Source organism: Rhipicephalus microplus, unplaced genomic scaffold (genome assembly GCF_043290135.1).
Source record: "Rhipicephalus microplus isolate Deutch F79 unplaced genomic scaffold, USDA_Rmic scaffold_145, whole genome shotgun sequence".
NCBI classification, from domain to species: Eukaryota; Metazoa; Arthropoda; class Arachnida; order Ixodida; family Ixodidae; genus Rhipicephalus; species Rhipicephalus microplus.
In genome coordinates this window covers 98,213-117,597 of record NW_027464716.1, presented here as the reverse complement: position 1 = coordinate 117,597, position 19,385 = coordinate 98,213, and the positions used below count along the sequence as shown (strand labels likewise).

General features: G+C 46.1%; 1 protein-coding gene across 1 annotated transcript in view; it reads left to right on the top strand.

Annotated features, from left to right (window-relative positions):
* Nucleotides 1–7,653, top strand: part of LOC142791138 (oxytocin receptor-like) — a 63,884-nt gene extending 56,231 nt beyond the window's left edge. Inside the window, exon 2 of the mRNA XM_075885434.1 lies at nucleotides 5,147–7,653. Within this exon, the coding sequence (XP_075741549.1) occupies nucleotides 5,377–6,834 (1,458 nt within the window). The 5' untranslated portion in view covers nucleotides 5,147–5,376 and the 3' untranslated portion in view covers nucleotides 6,835–7,653. The remainder of the gene's footprint in view (nucleotides 1–5,146) is intronic.
* Nucleotides 7,654–19,385: the final 11,732 nt, after the last annotated feature.

Genomic DNA, 19,385 nt, shown 5'->3' with positions numbered 1-19,385 from the left:
GCAAAAATCACAACAGTTTTAGGGGCGAAGCTCATTATGGCGTGGCTTGTGCGTCCCTCGTAGTACGTAATCACCAGTGGCACATACCCGAAATAGGTACAACATTTGACCTCCAAGGAGGTGCCGGTGAGAGATTTCTTCTGTGCATTGTTTAACAATAAAAAATAGTGCTCAATGTACATGCCAATGGCTGCTAATGGGGAATGAGAGACAGGAGCATTCGGCTTTTAGTCAACGCGCACGCTGCGATCCGCATTAGCAGCCATTAGCATGTACATTGAGCACTATCGGACAAGAAAGGGTTGCTACATTATACTCGCTGGGTGTGACCTGCTTAGTTTTAGAAAGGTTCAGCGAGCGTTGAGCCGCAGGGCCATGAATACAATGAACTAGTATATACCATGAATGAATTCGAGGTGGTTAAAGGGGGGAAGCAGATACGAAGCGCTAGCCGTAAGAAATTAAAAGCTGAATCCTCCTGTCTCTCATTTCACATTAGCAGCCACTGGCATGTACATTGAGCACTATCTGACAGGAAAAGGTTGCTACGTTATACTCGCTGGGCGTAACCTCCTTGGTTTTAGAAAGGTTTAGCGAGCATTGGGCCGCAGTGCCATGAATACAGTGAACTAGTATATACCATGAACTCAAGGTGGTTGAAGGTGGAAAGTAGACCCGAAGCGCAAGCCGTAAGAAAGTGTGCGCGTGCCACCTCTCATTTAGTCCTTGGAATGTCCACTGAATGGCGGTGCCTCTATATGGGGAATATATGATAAAAAGATGCGATATGGTGGTACTTGGAGTGTTGAATAGATGGACGAATGGACACACAGACAGATGCATGTATGGACGCATGAACGGACGCAGGGGCGGATGAATGAACGAACGCAGGGATGGGCACACGAACAGACGCATGGACGGTCACACAGATGGGCGCATGGACGGACGAATGCTTCGCCCCACTCTTCATCATTCACTCCGTGGATATGCTGCCATTTTTTCTCTTATGCAGTGTCTGGCGGTATAGCTAAGAATGTTGAGGTACTATGACTACGACGTTTTAAAATTGATTGAAAGCCAGAGTGAAATCAACGTTGAAAGTGGGGCTAGTTAGTACGTGATCATCTTCAGAAGGGCGGGGCACAAAGAAAGAAACGACAAGCAGGAGCAGACAGGAAACTAGTTTCCTGCTCTTCGATGATCATGACAGATCATCCTTGCTGCACCTAGTAAAGGTTGATTTTTTAAATATATTAGTTTTGAGGCTGCGCCCGTTTGTTGTTGTTATCTTTCTTTGTGTCCAGTCCTCTCACACAGTATTTTTTTAAGAACAAAACCAGCTTCCGGGAGCTCTAAAGATGCTATCGCAATTAACTGTTTGACTCGGAAAACGAAAATATGAGAAATATTCACGCACACGACGCGCCACCAATGACGTGATAGTAAACAAATGAAACACAAACCTGACGTAAAAAAACAAAAGTTACCGAGCGATATTGCACATACGTACGCGGAACCCTGAGATAAGAACTCAGCGCGCTACGGGCTCGCTTGGCGGCGCAGAATTGACGCCGATGGCTTGGGCTTTGAAGCGAAGCACTTAGGGACAGGGGTCGTTGAGTCGTTCAAGCAGACCGGGGGTTTCCAGTCTATTAACCTCGCAAGACTGGAATAACACGCAGCCACTCCCAGACGAGTGCAAGAGGAGTTGGTTCGCGTGACCCGATTGCAGCTGCGGCCTGGACTTTTTGATCAATGCCAGAGTGCTGAAGACTGGATGCCCTGTCCTTACCGGCTCGTGAGGCATAAATCAGCCCCACCGTGAAGAATGGCGTGCTGCGCGCATTACTCGGAACGCTCTCTAATGGAGATGGCCACGTCGCCGCAGTCATGTACAATGTTCAATCAGTATGCCACTCAATCATTGCGGAGTGAATGTAGCGAAGTGTCAGCAGGAAGGTCCGCTCTAGTTAGGCCGCTCCAGATATTACTATGCTTGTGCAAAGCATGCATAGATATTACTATGAATGCTTTGCTCGGCTCGTAAGCAACAACTTTTTTCTTGCTTCAGATTAATAATAGCGTGTATTGCACTTAGAGTTACCATCTTTTACCTCTGGGAATAGCAACAGTTAACGGAAAGAGACGTGAATGAAAGGACGTTTCAGACTCATCAAAGCTCTTGAGATGTTATTACCAAATACACATACAAATTACAATACAATTCGACGAATCGATAATAGCTCTTACGGAAGCAAAATAGATTTTTTTCAAGGACGCCCAGTTGTTGATATATGGCGACAGTAAAGCGTCAAGGAAAGTCACGATTTGTTGGCAGAAACTGTGGCTAATAGAAGCAGGGTCGTAATATACACAATGACAGACACCGCAAATAAAACTAGTCCGAACGATGCTTAATTGTCGTTAGGCATATACCCAGGGCATTGATAGTTATAGAAGGCAAGGAATTTTAACAAAGAAAGCACGGCCTATTCACGAAATCAATGATGTTGAGTGGGTGAAGAAATGGGATTGTTCGGTGTTACCACATCAACCGTGATTTTAGCCAATCAGGCATGTAACTGAGTGCCAAGCGATGTACCGTTATATACAATGCGTCTTTATTATTCATAACTGCTGTTTTTGTTCTGTTTTTACTATTACTGCTTTGTGGTATCGAATTTAGCTTGAAGTCGGCAAAGGAAAGGCTTGGGAACATTTTCCTTGTGGAGCTTGGTTGTTTACAGTCATGCGAAATGTATCCTAGAGCATATCGAGACGTCATCTGCCGCACAAGTCAGTCGTTGTCCGTGACCATAATCGTCATAATCTTCATCGCCATCGTCGTGGCTTACAGTTGGTGCCTTGGATATGATATGCCGGGATGGCAGAAAGAGGACGTGCGGTCTGGAACGCGCTTGTTATTCATCGTCATCAGCATCACCGTCAGCGGCGGCTGCGGCACAAGCTAACGTGGAAAACGTACAACCTTCGACCTTAGAAAGCTTCACCCCTAAAAAACTATTAGCTATCCAAAATGAACTGTTACGTTGGTTTTACAGGGCTACTAAACCACACAGAGTTCAAAGGCGAGAAAGTAGCTTCTTTCTCGCTACCCTTCCTACAAGCGCTCCAGCTTACGCTCCACTTATTTGTTCGTAAAACATGTGGAATGTCTGCACTGAGCCAGTGAGGATTTTGCGCCTTCGAACTAGACGATGTCATCTTCGCTTGCGCAGTCGTAAACGCAGAAAACGAAGTGAAATCAGTTTATAGCGCACGATGTCCTGCCAGCCAAGGCAGGACGGGCGTGCTACTGCACAGAAAATATGGGAACAAGGCAATTCCCAACATATATCTATCACCTATTGACCAATAGAGAGGTTAATTTATCCTGACATCACGTGAACAAAGAGCTGGCGTCACGAATTGTGCTGCAAAGACGGGAGATGTCGAGGGAGAATAACACGCTCGCTCTGTGTTGTAAGAGGCAGTTTTCAGAGGTAGCCCTATAAGGTGACATGACCTTTCACACGAACATGGGGTCCCAGAATTCGCAGTAGAGACTTGTCTTGCTCATTCAGGCATGCTCTCATGGCCACCTGGGCAGAAAAGAATGCCTTGACTGTGCAGTGCTGTACGTTCACGAGAACAGGTTTGAGCGAAAGGTTGAGCGAATGTGACTGTGAATATCCTGAAAAGCGGGGGGTTGAAAATAGAAATTTGTCTGTTACCTTGTTAACGCACACGTGTTTCTTACAACAGCGCTATTATGAAACTTTTCAGTGAATGAATATTGTTCCGATGTCGATGAAAAGTTTGCTTAGAGAAGTGATTGAGCTCTCACCATCAAGCTTTGACTTTGTAGGAGTATCACTTAAGTGTTGCATTCGCAAAGCTAAAAACATGGGATGTAATTGAAAAATCATTTGCGCCGTTTGTGGGATGCCATGTCTATAGAAAGACGAATGCTAACATAAAAACATAACTGCTAATTTAAGTAGCAGTAGCAACGAGCGAGCATTTATACGCTGCGCTCGTCTGAAGCAGCGTATCAATAAAGACGATCTTCCAAGCTTGGCAGCTTAGTCGATTGGTTTTGCAGCCACCGTCCGTAACGTAATACTCCAGTGACGTTGAGGTGGCGGTGTCGATGAATAGAAGTCGTTGTGGAGAATACACCATTCTCATGTCGGCCTATATAGAAGATCATGACGTGGAGACTGTACTGATCTATACGCTGAGTGTGTCGCCGTGCATGAATTATTACAGCTAAAACCATCGTGCTGCTTGAAACAGTGTGCCTTTTATTTCGGAAAGCTGCTGTTTAGCTTGGCAGGCCCATGAAAAATAATATTGCTAGAAAAATATACTTCCCCGAGTAATATGGTACATACGCTTTAAATTTCTCGTTCAACTGAGGGCACTATCGGACCATGTAGATCTAATAAAGATTTACTTCATAGGCTTTCATATATTTGACGCTAAGTGGTCGATGCTGAAGTAAACTATTTTCAGAAAAATGCGACAATCATTTTCGTTTTCCACGCCTGTTACACTGTGGTTCTGGGGATCAACTGCTCTACAAAATAGTAAAACTTGCGTGCCAAACTTAGAAGGAGAAGGCGGAAGAGGAGGAGAAAAACAGTAGCCAGGTCTCAGACAACTGATCGCTACCTTGTGCTTGGCATGGATGTAATGGGAGTAAAACAAAAGACTTGAACTGCTAAAGCCCCCAAGACCAACAAGCAGACGTATATCTCGTCCTTACACTGTGTCAAATTATGACATACTCCATAAAAGTTTTCTATAGAAGCTCTGAAATGCCTTTTGCTGGCTAAATTGCTTTCGACGAAATACATAATATGCGCGAGTTCCTTGTAACTTGTGTCATATGGTGAAATTTGAAAATTCGATTTGCTTGATTTTTTCTTGCCATTCGTATTTGACGACCAACTTATCCCAGGCGTAGAGATGGTCATAATAAAGCCTTTATATTTTTTCCGCTCTAACCACAGACTTAAGTTCGAGAAGATTCATGCTACAGCCATTTTACTGAAAGAATATGTTATAAGTGTAGTTAATTATCGGTCTAGCTCAGAGGGATTATTCATATATAATTGTTTGTTTGCTTTGTTTTTTTCAGATTCTTCTGGACATTGCAAGTGAGACGCCCTTCCCCCCTACTGTGGTGGCCATGACTTCTGAATGCAAGAAAACAGATTGGTTATCTAAGAATATGCTATAAATCCCGAGCGATGATGCCGACAAGAACGTCCACAACTTCATCATTCATGTTGCACCAGAGAGAAGGACTGGTCACAAGCAGTGACCCACAAAGATACACTCGTCGCTTATCACCTGAAAAGTTTAGGCATGCCGTGCATTGCAAGGCTAGGCCAGTCAGCAATCCACAGCATCCCCTCTCTTGTCCTCCTAAGCAGAGTGACTAGAAATTTCAATACGACGGGGATTTCATCCAAACTCGCGCCTGCGTACAGGTCTAATGACTCCGGCTTCACGGCCTTCATTGACGCTGCGGCTAGCCTTAAAGAGAATGGGACAAGTCTCCACCTTTGGAACGGCACTATCGCCCTCATGCCTCCCGCGTTCACAGTATTTCCCGACAGCGATAACGACACGACGCTGGTGGCGGCGGCGACGACAACGACGCTCATGGCGGACGAAGTGTTCGGCCCAGTGTACACCAGCAATCTGCGAATCACCCTCATCGCCATCATGTTAGTTTTGTCTCTCGTCGGAAACACTGTCGTGTGTTACCGTCTCCTGACGTCACGGCGCCACAAGGTCTTCAAGGCTCAGATACTGTTCTTAAACCTTGCCCTAGCCGATCTTTTGGTCACTGTGGTCACCATGAACTCGCAGCTGTTGTGGGAGATCATGGGAAGAGTCTGGATCGCCGGAGACGAGCTCTGCCGCGCATTCAAGGTGATGCAAACGTTCGCGCTGGTATCATCTACGTACATGCTCGTGGGCATCGCGGTGGACCGCCATTACGCCATCTGTAAGCCACTTGTGCTGGCTCCCAGACCTCGCTCAGTGGCTGTGGTCTGCTGGCTGCTCTCGCTGCTCCCTTCCCTTCCCAACCTATTCGTGTTCCGGGTGGTAGTGGTGCGGGATAAGTGCTACTGTGCCTCAGTCTTCTACATCTATCGTGACACCACCACTACCGTCCGACAGATCTACATGGCTTTCGTGTTCACACTTGTGTTTATCCTCCCACTCTGTGCGCTAGTGGCACTTTACAGTAGCATCTTATTTAGGATGCGGAAGATGGCCGCCTCCAATACTAGAACGCCAGGAAGCAATCGCATGACCCTTACTACGACTCCAACGTCGAGGTCATCACACACAACGATGGCTTTCAACGAGACATCAAACAGAAGCACGCTGCCTAGAGCGCGTCTGCGGACACTCAAGATGGCAGTGGTGATATTCGTGGCTTTCCTGGTGACTAACTTGCCGTACATGATTCAAGAGGTGATACTGGCCTTCGCGCGAGACGTTTCGCTTGGACCCAACATGGTGGCCGTGTTCGGCGTCATCTCTGCCTCGAATAGTGCCGTCAACCCGTACGTGTACCTGGCATTCAATGGTGGAGCGGCGGGTACCAGTTGCGACGCTCGAGTGCGTGGCTTATGGCGTAGGCTGACGTGCTCTTCCGGTTCGAAACGCACTACCATTGCGTTCCGCACCTCTTGTTCGACGTTGCCTACACGTCGCCGTAAGCGACTGATAACAGCGCAAGGGCATCTGTCTGAGCAAAAATGCAGAAGTAGCAGAGAGCTTGAAACACCAGAGGAAAAGATGTGAAAAGTGTAGGCTGGTCACAGGTGTTCATCTACTTCCAAAATGTTGAATGCCGAAAGCTCATAACAGAATATTTCAGAAAGAATTTGCCTACTCTCATTTTAGCATAAGAAATGTGGCGGGACCATTCGGCCTGGTAATTGACAGCAACAGCTATTCCATAGTGTTCAATTTCAATGAACATGTTCGAAGTGTTAAATTACTGGCTAACATGTTTACTCACGTGTTTACAAAACCGATCTTACTCATATATCTTTCCCGACTATACGGTTTAGCAATAATTATGGGCAGTGCGTCAATAAATCACCTTGATGGTGATTGCTGTCGCTTGAAAAACACACCTTTTGTAAAACGGGTCGAAATAAAAAACACACATATAAGAACAAGAGATAGTTAAGCTGCATATGCTCTCAAGTCTAGGAATATGGGGAACGTTTGCAATGTGAAATATTTACGAGAATCAAGCGGGATGTTTGCTGCACATACTCAGTATCTTCGAGCCGGCGTACTTTTGGCATATTTTAGAAGTTCTATTTTACCTGTTACACTTTGTCATTCTATTTTACCATCCATAGTTTCGTAAACTCACTTTCTGAATCTTTAGAAATGTACAGTTGCTGTGTGAAAATTCTGTCAGGACAACCAGTACCTTTGCGACACCAGGGGGCGTATACGCATATTTTAACAATGAAATAAACTACCAGCACTACAAATTCAAGAGATTTGTGATGTCTTCAGGAACTTGGACTAATTGAAATAGTGCTAACACCTTAATTCCTATTTTCGTTCTTGGAAACGTGGTCATTATCATAAAATATGAAAGTTGTCTTCAGAAATTCATTGTTAACATGACAATAATTAAAGCGCAAAAAGAGAACAACGACAAAGAGACAAGAAGGAGAGTGCTCGTCTTATTTCTGTCTTTTTGTCGTCGTTCTGTTCTCGCGCTATAACTATCGTCATGTCATACCAAATAGCCCAAACTGCCACACTTTATTGTTAAGGTCAGTGTGCTGTCTTTGCTTTCTTTATTGAATGACGTGGAATATACTTTAGAAAATGCAGTGCTGTTGATGGTGGGTACTTTTGAATTTTCGCGTCAATATTTCTTGAACCTTTGTCTTAGCATAACAATTCAAACCTTACATAATTAATCACCTTGAGCCCTTTTGAAGCGCCGTGTGGCACAGGTATGTTTGACAGCGTGAAATTACCGGAAACCTAGGAACATCGCCCAACTGGCAACACATACTGAGTGACATCAGCTGTAAGTACTTTCCTGTTTTTCGAATATCAGTTATCAAGTATGATTTGATGGGTCCACCAGAATTTCCATATATGATAGTGAAAAAAAAAGCTTTGAGGGTTTCTCGCGGAACAGCCATCATAACATGTGAGTGGGATGGTGAAAATTTATGCGCTGAGCACGCTGACGCTTGACAAGGCCCCTAAACTGTCTGTTCGCTGCCAATTTTTTACCTTTGAGATGCATAAAATTTTACGTACATCTATGAACCGGATTTACAGCAAATGTGAACAGTGCGTGACATTAAAGTACATGTGCGATATACGTTTTACCAGGCTCAGCTGATGGGTCCGCCTGTGACCAAGTGAGAAAATGACAATGATCTTCAGAATATTGCCCATAATTACGACCAGCGGCCAGAAACAAATTGTTAGTCAGTAGTGATCCGCATTCTATTTGAACATTCTGCCTCATCCTGAGTACCGTCATGTTGTGTGGACAAAAACCTGAATGCTAAAGAAAATGTTTCGCCTAAATGGACAATGGAGCAATTAGCCATGAAAAAAAATGATGAGTGATTTTAAGGGAGAGTAGAGCAGATAGTGTCAGGGAACAAACAGGTGTTAAAGAAGCGTCTGCCGAGGTCAAGAAGAAATGGGCATAGGCAAGGCATGTAGAGCAAACGCAAGACAACCGCCGGTAATTAAGAGCAGCAGACTAGATTTCGAGGGAAGGCAGTCACGTTAGAGGGAGGTCGAAAGTTGGGAGTTAGGGGAATAGCGGGACCGGGGACCGCAGCGAGCACAAGACCAAGTAATTGGTGACGCATGAAAAAGGGTTTTGCGCACAGGGGGCGTAGTGAGTATTATGATGATGATGATGATGTCAAGCTTTAAAGTATATTGGGTCATGATATCGCACAGGAAACAAAGACTACAGTTCTTCGATCAACGCAGCTACTCGATTCATTGATTGATATGTGGAGATTAACGTCCCAAAACCACTATATGGTCATGAGAGACGCCGTATATAGTGGAGGGCTCCGGAAATTTTGACCACCTGGGGTTTTTAACGTGCACCCAAATCTGAGCACACGGGCCTACAACATTTCCGCCTTCATCGGAAATGCAGCCACTACAGTAGGGATTTGATCCCACGACCTGCGGGTCAGAAGACGAGTGCCTTAGCCACTAGACCTCCACGGCAGGGCGACGCAGCTATTTGAGCTTCTAGATCAGCGACAGAAAAGCAGAACGCAAACACCGGCAGTTCTGTTCCCAATTGTTTTTGCACCAAGTGCCTGTGCTTTTCGAGCCAATCTCTTTGAACTCTTGTGAATCCTTACGAACTCCCTGAACTTTTGATCATTTTATAATAAGCAAAAGCTATGCCATCTTGGTTCAACGGTCTGCCTATCTAAATCGAGAGCAGTCCAAACTCGAAAATGCGCACAATGATTGCATGAAATTCAACAAGCCTAGTAGAACTACCGCTCAATAGGCTGCGGATGTCTGATAAATTTTTATTCACGAAATGACGCAGACATCTTCAGCAAGCGCTTTTCCGTATGTGTTTCTGGGCTTGCCAAAAACACGGGCGTGGTATTTCGCCGATTCCTTAAACTCTTGAAAGTTAGAACTCCATGGCAGAACAGTTTATTATGCGGTGGAGGCCAACGAACCCGCCAGTGGCGTAAAAGACGTAAGGTTCAAGAAATGTTTGCTGCCAGTCATCAGGAATTTCAATATCTACGAATCGCTCCACCGAAAACAATTTCTCGCATATAAAGCTTTTTGTCATTTGAAATCGCGCTGACAAAATAACCGGAAGATTGATTTTTTAGCTCTAGCTACTTGTAAGACATTGCTTTAAAGATTAATCAGTAAAAAGATATTCTACGCATATATAGCTTGCTTTCAGATCGATACCGTGTATCTATTATGGTTGGAAAAGTTATATCAACCAAGGTAGCCACTAAGAATGAACATTTCTTTTATTAGAGAACATTAAGAACCAGATGAGACCCTCCTTCAGTGGTGACGGTGGTGCGTCAGAAAGCAGAGTCAATATATAGTCTCTTTTTTCCTTTTCTTCAATCAGAGGGGCTGGGGATTTAAAGCTTCACCCTAGTGACATGCCAAAGTCTATTGAAATAGATGCTTTGCAGAGCACCTGCAGACCCTGTTACCGGGTGTCGCCTACATATGCCAGGATTTCACAAAAAGCCGATTATATAGTGAGATTGGGCTCCAAGTCAACGAAGCGGGAGTTCTAAAAATCAATGCCATGGTCGTTCGCCTCTCTGTGCCCAGTTAGGGCACTCCTCCACTCGCATCATCTCGGGGTAGTCGACTCACTCAGACTCAGATAAAGCCATGAGTAACAGTATGGGTGAGCCCGAGTGAGTAATATTTTTGTGAGTTTGAGCTCGAGTAAGAAGGGCTGAGGAAACCTTTGATGAGTCTCAGTCCGAGGGAGCCCAAAGCGCGAGGTATATTTCTTCAGTTAGTCTCACCGAGTTCCACTTATGTTTGCCCACCCATTGTCTTTTCGACTCATCTTCAGCATAACTATAAGCATTACCTGGATCCATGTTTGTACTCCCCTCTACGCACAGGTATTCCAAAGCGGTATCGTTCAACACTATTTCAATATGTATTGATCAAAAGCCGTGAGGCAAGTTATCTTTTCATCCACTTATTTTTCTTCTTATTTTTACATTACATTGGTTCTAATATGTTTCCCTATATATTCCTTGGCATTATTGTCAGTTAGATTTCATTAATATATATATATATATATATATATATATATATATATATATATATATATATATATATATATATATATATTGTAATGAATCTCAATAACGGAAGCTTTGCTGTTACTGAAGAAGACGATGACGATCGGTGGCTGTAGTAGTAGCTCGTGCACGCTGGTAGCCAGACCTGCCTCATGAAGCACCTTTCGCCAAGCTGCGTCAGGACCTTTCTCGACGTACAACACCTCTATTTTAAGTTATGGAGGAGCCGGGGTTCCCATCAACTTGGAACTTCGTAATCAGACGCTACCCTCACCGTTCACCATGACTGATCCTGGTCCTTCTCAAGCGGCCCCACCAACGACAGTCTTCTGTACTGGCGTGCCTCGGCAACGCGACCCACCTATTTTTCGTGGCGACGATAAACAAAACGTTGAGGACTGGCTCGTCGAGTACGAAATTGTAAGCGCTTCCAACAAAGGAGACGCCTGCGACCAGATACCACGAACGTGCCCTTTTACCTCGATGATGTGGCCAGCCTCTGGTTCAAGAACCACGAAGGCGAAATCACCAACTGGTCCGCCTTCAAGACCACCATCGCCACGGTCTTCGGTCGTCCCGCCGTGCGCCGGCTTCGCGCGGAACATCGTCTGCATAGTCGAGTCCAGCGCAGGGACGGGACCTTTACAAGTTACATCAAAGATGTCTTGTCTCTTTGCAAGAGCGTCGATGAATCTCTAACCAAACATGACAAAATCAAGCACACCATCAAAGGAGTTGACAGTGACACATTCCAGATGCTCATCGCTAGGAACCCACAGACTGTCACCACGTTGTCCAGCTCTGTCAGGAGTACAACGAGTTGTGTAAGCAGCGTGTCTCGACGTGCAGGGCCGCTGAAGATACAGCTGAAGTTTGCGCCCTCGTGCACGACGTCGCTACTGATCACACCGTCTTACTGCCCCACATCAAACAATTATTTCATGAAGAAGTTGCGTGTCAACTTTCTCTTGTGGCCGAAGCATCCGAGCCAGTGACCTCGTTAGACCCACGTCTACGCCAGGTCATTGAGACACAGGTCACGCAGGCACTGCCTTCATCTCCATCTGTCCCTACGCCGCTGACCTACGCTGTCGTCATTGCTAGACCCCCAGCCCCACCTGTTTCTGGCGCATACCGGTGAACCGGGTACTCCTACTTTACGACGCTGCCTACATACAAAGCACCCCATCCTACTTCGCCCCCTGCACCTTCTGTCATTAACCCATGGCGCACCTTCGATAACAGACCAATCTGTTTTGCATGGGGTTTTGTGGGGCATACAGCACGCTACTGTCGCCATCGAAACTTCCAGCCTCCGGACCACGAGAATTCTGCAAAATACCAGGCTGCCCAGAATCCCCAGAGACCATCTTTCCTTATCGCCGACTCGTTGTCCCCAAGATGCCCTGTCCCACGACGCCCTGTCGACTACCGCCGGTCATTACCACCCCGTCGCCGATTTGTATCCCCGATGCTTCGGTGCACGAGCCCCGCTCGAGAGCAAAACTGACAGGAACAGTTCCGGAGGCAAGAACTGCGTCGTTGTCGAACTTTCCGAGACCTCCTCTTTGTCCGCCCAACGAAATTAATGTGCTAGTAGAAGGTGTTGCTGTACGTGAACTTGTCGAAACAGGTGCCGTCGTTTCTGTAATTAGAGAATAACTGTGTTGCCATTTCAGAAATGTTACAATGCCGCTTACGAATCTTGCTCTGCGTACAGCCACCTCCTATTTCATCGTACCGACGGCTCAGTGCACAGCACGTGTTCTTATTCAAAATGTTTGGTACGCCGTCAACTTTGTTGTTCTTCCACGTTCATCTTACGACGTCATACTAGGATGGGATTTCCTTTCTACCCATCACACCCTCATCGACTGCACTCGTGCTGAACTCACGTTGACAAATCCGTGCCTTGATATCGACCACCACAGTCCCCCGAAAGTGTTTGCGGAAGCTAATGTCCGCATCGCGCCTTTGTCCGCCATCCTAGTGCCTGTGTTTTCTTCTGCTGCCACTAACTCGACGCTCCTGTTCCAACCAACTATAGCTAGTGCGCACTACCAAACCATCATCATCCTGTTTGCCACCATCAACTTTTCGAATGGTTCAGTGGTACTTTATGCGTGCAACGTCTCTGCTTGTCCGTACATCCTGCTACGCGGCGAGTGTCTGAGGAGCCTCGAGACCTTAGATTGTATTTGCGGAGACCCGATGTATCCAAACAAGCCATTTCTCCCGACTTGTGCCGTTACACCCGCAACTGACGCCAAAGACCCTATGAATGTATTTCGCAAGTCTATTGATTGCGGCCTCACGCCTCAGCATCAGGAACAGATGATCAAGCTCCTCCAGCGTTTTCGAGCCTCGTTTGACCATAATCAGCCTCCTTTAGGTCGAGCGTCATTTGTTGTTCACCGTATAGATACGGGTCAAGAGACATTATTACGACAGCGTCCATATCGTGTGTCAACTGCCGAACGCCACGTCATCAACGAACAGGTTGAAGATGTGCTGAAACGTGGCATAATTGAACCGTCAAGCAGTCCCTGGGCCTTTCCGTTGTGCTGGTGAAGAAGAAGGACGGATACATTAGGTTCTGTGCGGACTACCGACGTTTCAATCGAGTCACGTGCAAGGATCTATCCGCTGCCACGCATTGACGATGCCTTGGACTGCCTACAGGGAGCCAAGTTTTTCTCATCTTTAGATCTGCGCTCTGGATATTGGCAGGTACTCATGGCAGAGGCCGATCGCGAAAAAACAGCTTTCATCACGCCCGACGGGCCTTATGAATTCACAGTCATGCCCTTCGGCCTCTGCGACGTGCCATCTACTTTCGAGTGAATAATGGTCTCTGTCCTTCGAGGCATTAAATGGAACGTTTCCCTTTGTTGTTTAGATGATATTGTCGTCTTTTCAACTGATTTCGCAACCCATTTAACCCGCCTCGAGAATTTCCTTACCTGTATCTCCGCCGTGGGGCTACAACTGAAATCTTAATAGGTGCCGTTTCGCCGCTCGAAAGCCCACGATCCTTAGCCACGTGGTTTCGAAGGACGGCATTCTTCCTGACCCTGCCAAACTTACAGCCGTTTCAGCGTTTCCCAAACCAACCACCATGAAACAGCTCCGGAGCTTCATAGGCCTTTGCTCCTACTTCCGGCGCTTCGTCCGTAATTTTGCGACGATCATCGCTCCTTTCACCAAGCTCCATGTCGGCTCTAGGGACCTTTCGGCCTGGTCTGCCACCTGTGACAATTTTTTCAATGAACTGCGCCACCTCCTCACGTCGCCGCCTATTCTGCGACACTATGACTCATCGGCACCCAGAGATATCCACAGTGACGCTAGTGGTGTCGTGTTAGGCGCTATTCTTGCGCAGCAGAAAGACAGCTTCCAAGAGTACGTGGTTGCCTACGCAAGCCGAACTCTTACTAAAGCCAAAATCAACCATTCCGTCACTGAAAAGGAATGCCTTGCCATTATTCGGGCGATAGACAAGTTTCGACCTTACGTGTACGGGTGCCCTTTTGACGTAGTGATCGACCACCACGCCCTTTGCTGGTTGTCGTCACTGAAGGATCCAAGTGGTCGCCTCGCCCGATGGGCGTTACGTCTTCAAGAGTATGACATTCGCGTAATATATCGCCCCGGCCGAAAACATTCGGACGCAGACGCCCTCTCCCGTTTGCCCCAACCCATTGACCCGGCCTGCTGCGAAAGTCTCGACTGTGATGCCACTGCGGTCACTATCGCCCACATGCCATCTGAGCAACGCAAGGACCCTTGGGTTTCTCTGATTCTAGACATCCTGGCTGGGCAGACGCCTTCTTGCCCTAGTCGCACGTTGCGTCGGCAAGTCGAGCACTTCGCCACTCGCGACAGCGTGCTGTACCGGGAACTACGCACCCAGTGGACGTCAGTGGCTACTCGTGATTTCACATAATCTGCGATTCGAAATTTGTTTTACGTTTCATGAAGACCCCCAATGTGGCCACGCAGGTTTCCTGAAGACTTATTCTCGCATACGGCTCCGATATTACTGTGGGGCATATACCACTTTATACGACAGTACGTTCGGGCTTGCTCGACGTGCTAGAGACAAAAGACTTCCTCTCATCATTACCCTTAATTATTACCCTTACCATGCCCATCCCAACCATTCGGCCGTGTCGGCATTGATATTTATGGTCCCGTTCCGAACACTGCAGAAGGTAACCGGTGGATCATAATTGCCGTCGATCACCTCACGTGGTATGCCGAAACTTCAACCCTTCCCTCGTCTACAGCAAAAGACGTTGCGACTTTCGTTCTTCACAACATAGTATTACGTCATGGAGCACCTCGAGAGTTACTGAGTGATTGTGGTCGCGTATTCTTGTCAGACGTCATCACAGCATTGCTGCGTGAGTGCCACGTCGTTCACCGCACTAAAAGCGCCCATAATTTTCAGACCAATGCAATGACAGAGCACTTCAACCGCACCCTAGGTGACATGATGTCTATGTACATCTCATCAGACAACTCCGATTGGGACCGAATGCTCCCGTTCATCACGTTCGCCTATGATACCGCCATTAAAAGCACTACTGGGTTTTCTCTTTTTTTGCTCCTTTACCTTCTTGCACTATGGACACCATTCTTTCGTACAAACCTGACTCCTCAGAGTCCACGACTCTGTCTCAAGCCGCTATATACGCTGAAGAATGCCGCCAACAGGCAAGATAATTCACAACCCAAGACCAAAGACGCCAAAAGCACCACCATGACGCATCAAATAGCACTACTTCCTACGATCCAGGTTCATTCGTCTGGCTGCATGTACCTTCTGCTACACCTGGCCTTTCTACCAAGTTGGTCTCTAAGTATCGCGGCCCATATCGCATACTACAAAAAACGTCACCGGTGAATTTCCTGATCGAGCCACTGGAACCATCTTTAACCAACGTCGTCGTGGCCAGGAAATCGTCCACGTGTCGAGACTTAAGCCCTGCTATGACCCTCCCGTGTTTACTTGCCATAGGTCGCCAGGATGGCTCCTTATTTCGCGTGGAGTAATTGTAATGCATCTGAATAACGGACGCTCTGTTGTTACTGAAGAAGACGATCACGATCGGTGGCAATAGTAGTAGCTCGCGCACACCGCTCGCCGGTAGCCAGGCCTGCCTCATAAAGCACCTTTCGCCAAGCTGCGTCAGAACCTTTCTAGACGTACAACACCTCTCTCTCTCTCTCTCTCTTTTTCTATATATATATATATATATATATATATATATATATATATATATATATATATATATATATATATATATATATATATATATATATATATATATATATATATTGTATTTTGTCAACTCACAAGCAACCACTCACACCTCGTATTCGAACGCATTAATTAGAAGGTGCCAAGAAGAGCACCGCTTACGTCAGATATTGTCATAAAAAAGCATTGAAACCATTTTGTACAAAACTAATTCTAGATTTTGACTGATCACTCGGCTCACTCACACTCACAAAGAATCAGATCGAGCCGTGAGTCTGAGTGAGTATTTTGGTCTGCTTCAGTCCGATTGAGTCTGAAGAAAATTTTTGTGAGCGTGAGTCCGAGTCCAGTTCGGCAAACATTTGACGAGTCTGAGTCCGAGTGAGTTATAAGCGCGAAACAAAATGTATTACATTCGTGAGTTTGAGTGTGCTCTACAATTTTCGCTGACCTATGCTCCCACGTATGAAGCTCCACAGGGCGCACAAGGAATGAACGGAATCCCTCCCTGCACTTCATTATTGCGTGGTTCGTCTTTTCGGCGCAAAAATAACCGGCCAAGAGTGGAAATGAGATTTTTTCCACATTAATTCCTTGGTTTGGTAGAAAACGTGTGAGTTCTTCACTGGTGCTTATATATAGAAAATGCAGACCCATACACTCTTGCGAAGTGGTGACTTCTGAAAGGGGTCAACGGGGATTAGCCTGGTGGCTTGCAACCCTTTCAAAGAAAGCGTTTGAGTAACTGTTCTTTATAAGGTCGGATCCAATCATTCGCTCTTGCTCCTTTCGCTTAGCCTCAGAAGAACCAACCTCCGGGTACGAGTGCAAAGAAAAATATCACAGCATGCTTTCTGGAGGAAAGTAAGGTTCGAAACAGCGTCGAGGCAGTGACCGGCGGATGTTGTCTCTCGGTGCACTTAGAAAGGGAGTGAACCCCCGATTTTTGTACCGACGACACCTAGGAACGGCAAGCAGTTCTTTTTTTCTGTTCCACGTTGAGGCCGGTCCATAGAGCTCAAATGGGCGGTGATTGCGTCGACGCACAAGCTTTAGGAAGCAGAAACACTAACCGACATACCACAAAAATATCTTCGGAGAGGGGGCGGCTGCCTGCAGGGCTCTTCTTTCATAACGAGGTTTGCTGTTTTCACACTTTGGCACTGTGGGCGCCATGGCCACTGCTCGCTGTACGTGTACGCGTGTGAAGAGGAAAACCGTGTCGAAGAAAACAAGATATTCTTCATCGCAATCAGACGTCGAAGAAAGGAGTGCCACAAAATTCAAGAAAACATGATTTCTTTTCAACAGCTCCCATTTCATTCCTACAGGGGGCTTGAATATCAATAAACACGAGAACATTTAAAGCAATGACTTTTACATCAAGTAAATTGCTCGTCTAACTGCCTCTATCAAGCACGTGTGCTGTTTACGTCTGTACCTTTTGTCTCAGTGTCTTATGCTATAACCGGTATAAACTATACCTCTTGCAATCCCAGCGCTCTGAAGTTTAAAAGTTAGAAAGCAGGAAAAAAATTGGGGAACTCTTGAGCTTCGCCTTTACGATTTGAACGCGATAGCGATATTCTGTCTTCCAACACTTAGTGCATACGTTTTACTGTACGATGTTGCTCGAGAAGAGAGAGATATAGTATGAAGAAAGGCAGGAAGGTTTACTGGAAAGCAAGTATCTGGTTCACTACCCCGCACTGGGGAAGGGGGAATGGAAGACAGAAATGTAAGAAAAAGGGAATGAGAGAAAGAGAGTGGGAGGGAGGGAAGCAAGCAAGCAAGCAAGCATGCAAGCACTAACGCACGCACTAACGCACGCACTAACGCACGCACTAACGCACGCACTAACACACACACACACACACACACACACACACACACACACACACACACACACACACACACACACACACACACACAATTGTTCGACGAGGCGCATCAACTGCAGAAACTTCGGGAGGGCCTCCGTCACTTTTCGGCGTGAAGCTGGATCTTTCCGGCATTACAGAATTATTCTTTCAGAGAGCGGCTGGTCGACAAAATGTATGAACACTGCTGACAGCTACTGTTTCCAACAGTTGTACTGAGGGCACTGACACAAAATATGTTCGATGGTTTAAGTTGTGGTTTACTACTACGTAACCAATAAAGTTGAAAGTGGTTTGCGTCATTGATGCTTTCGCATATGGCTTCATTTTATTTATTTATTTATTTATTTATTTATTTATTTATTTATTTATCATAGTACCACAGCGCCCAAGGGCATTACAGGTAGCATGATTTAAACCGCAAGCGATTATGCGTGTATCGTGAACTATAATAAATCTAGTTTACTATATATGATAAGGAAATGTTTTCGAACTTGCTATACACAAACTACGTTGTCTTAAAGGGGCCCTGCAACACTTTTCGAGCATGGTCAGAAAACGCTGCCGATCGGAAGTAGAGGCTCCCGACAACACGTGAGCCAAATATTACAGCGCAGCACGCCTGCTGGAATTCACAATAAATTATGAAAATCAGCTAAAAATTACTTTCACTTCTTTCGATAAATTACACAAGATGCCCAAGGTTTACACGTAAAAAGCCAATCCATCAGCCATTGACTGATGTGAACATGGCGCTCTTGGTATTTACATGAATCGCCGTGGGAGGCCGTGACTTGTCCACGCGTGCGCGCGCGATCACACTGAAAAAACCGCGCATTCGAAGAAAAAAATGCTCAAGGTCACGAGGCGCGGGTGACGTAGTATTTTGCCCCTGCCATTTCTCCCTGTTTAGCTTCCAGTGCTTTCGACGGGACGAGAGAAGAGAGAATGAAATTGCAGCGTGCGACAAATCTTTGTAAGTTCCCTCTCACTGGACGAATTCTTAAAATTTTCCCGGCGGTGAGTTCATGAGGCAATAAGTTCTTCCAGTGAATTCATTTCATGGTTACTTGAAAAAGTGTTTCAGGGCCCCTTTAAGAGAATGCACGCGCTAACGTGTGTGCCTTTTGTAATGGGTGGTGACTTTAAACCACGAGGTCATTATGACAATCACATGTTATGCCCGCCGATGGCAATGCGCGCTTGTACTACGCAATATCACTGCGATATTACTTCTGTTGTGAAGCCTGTATAGTACGCGTGTGTTTGAAATGTACGAGTTATATTTTCCAAGTGATATTTTCAATGTACGAGTTATATTTCGAAGCAAACACGATGCTGCATGGTAGAGCACCTGTT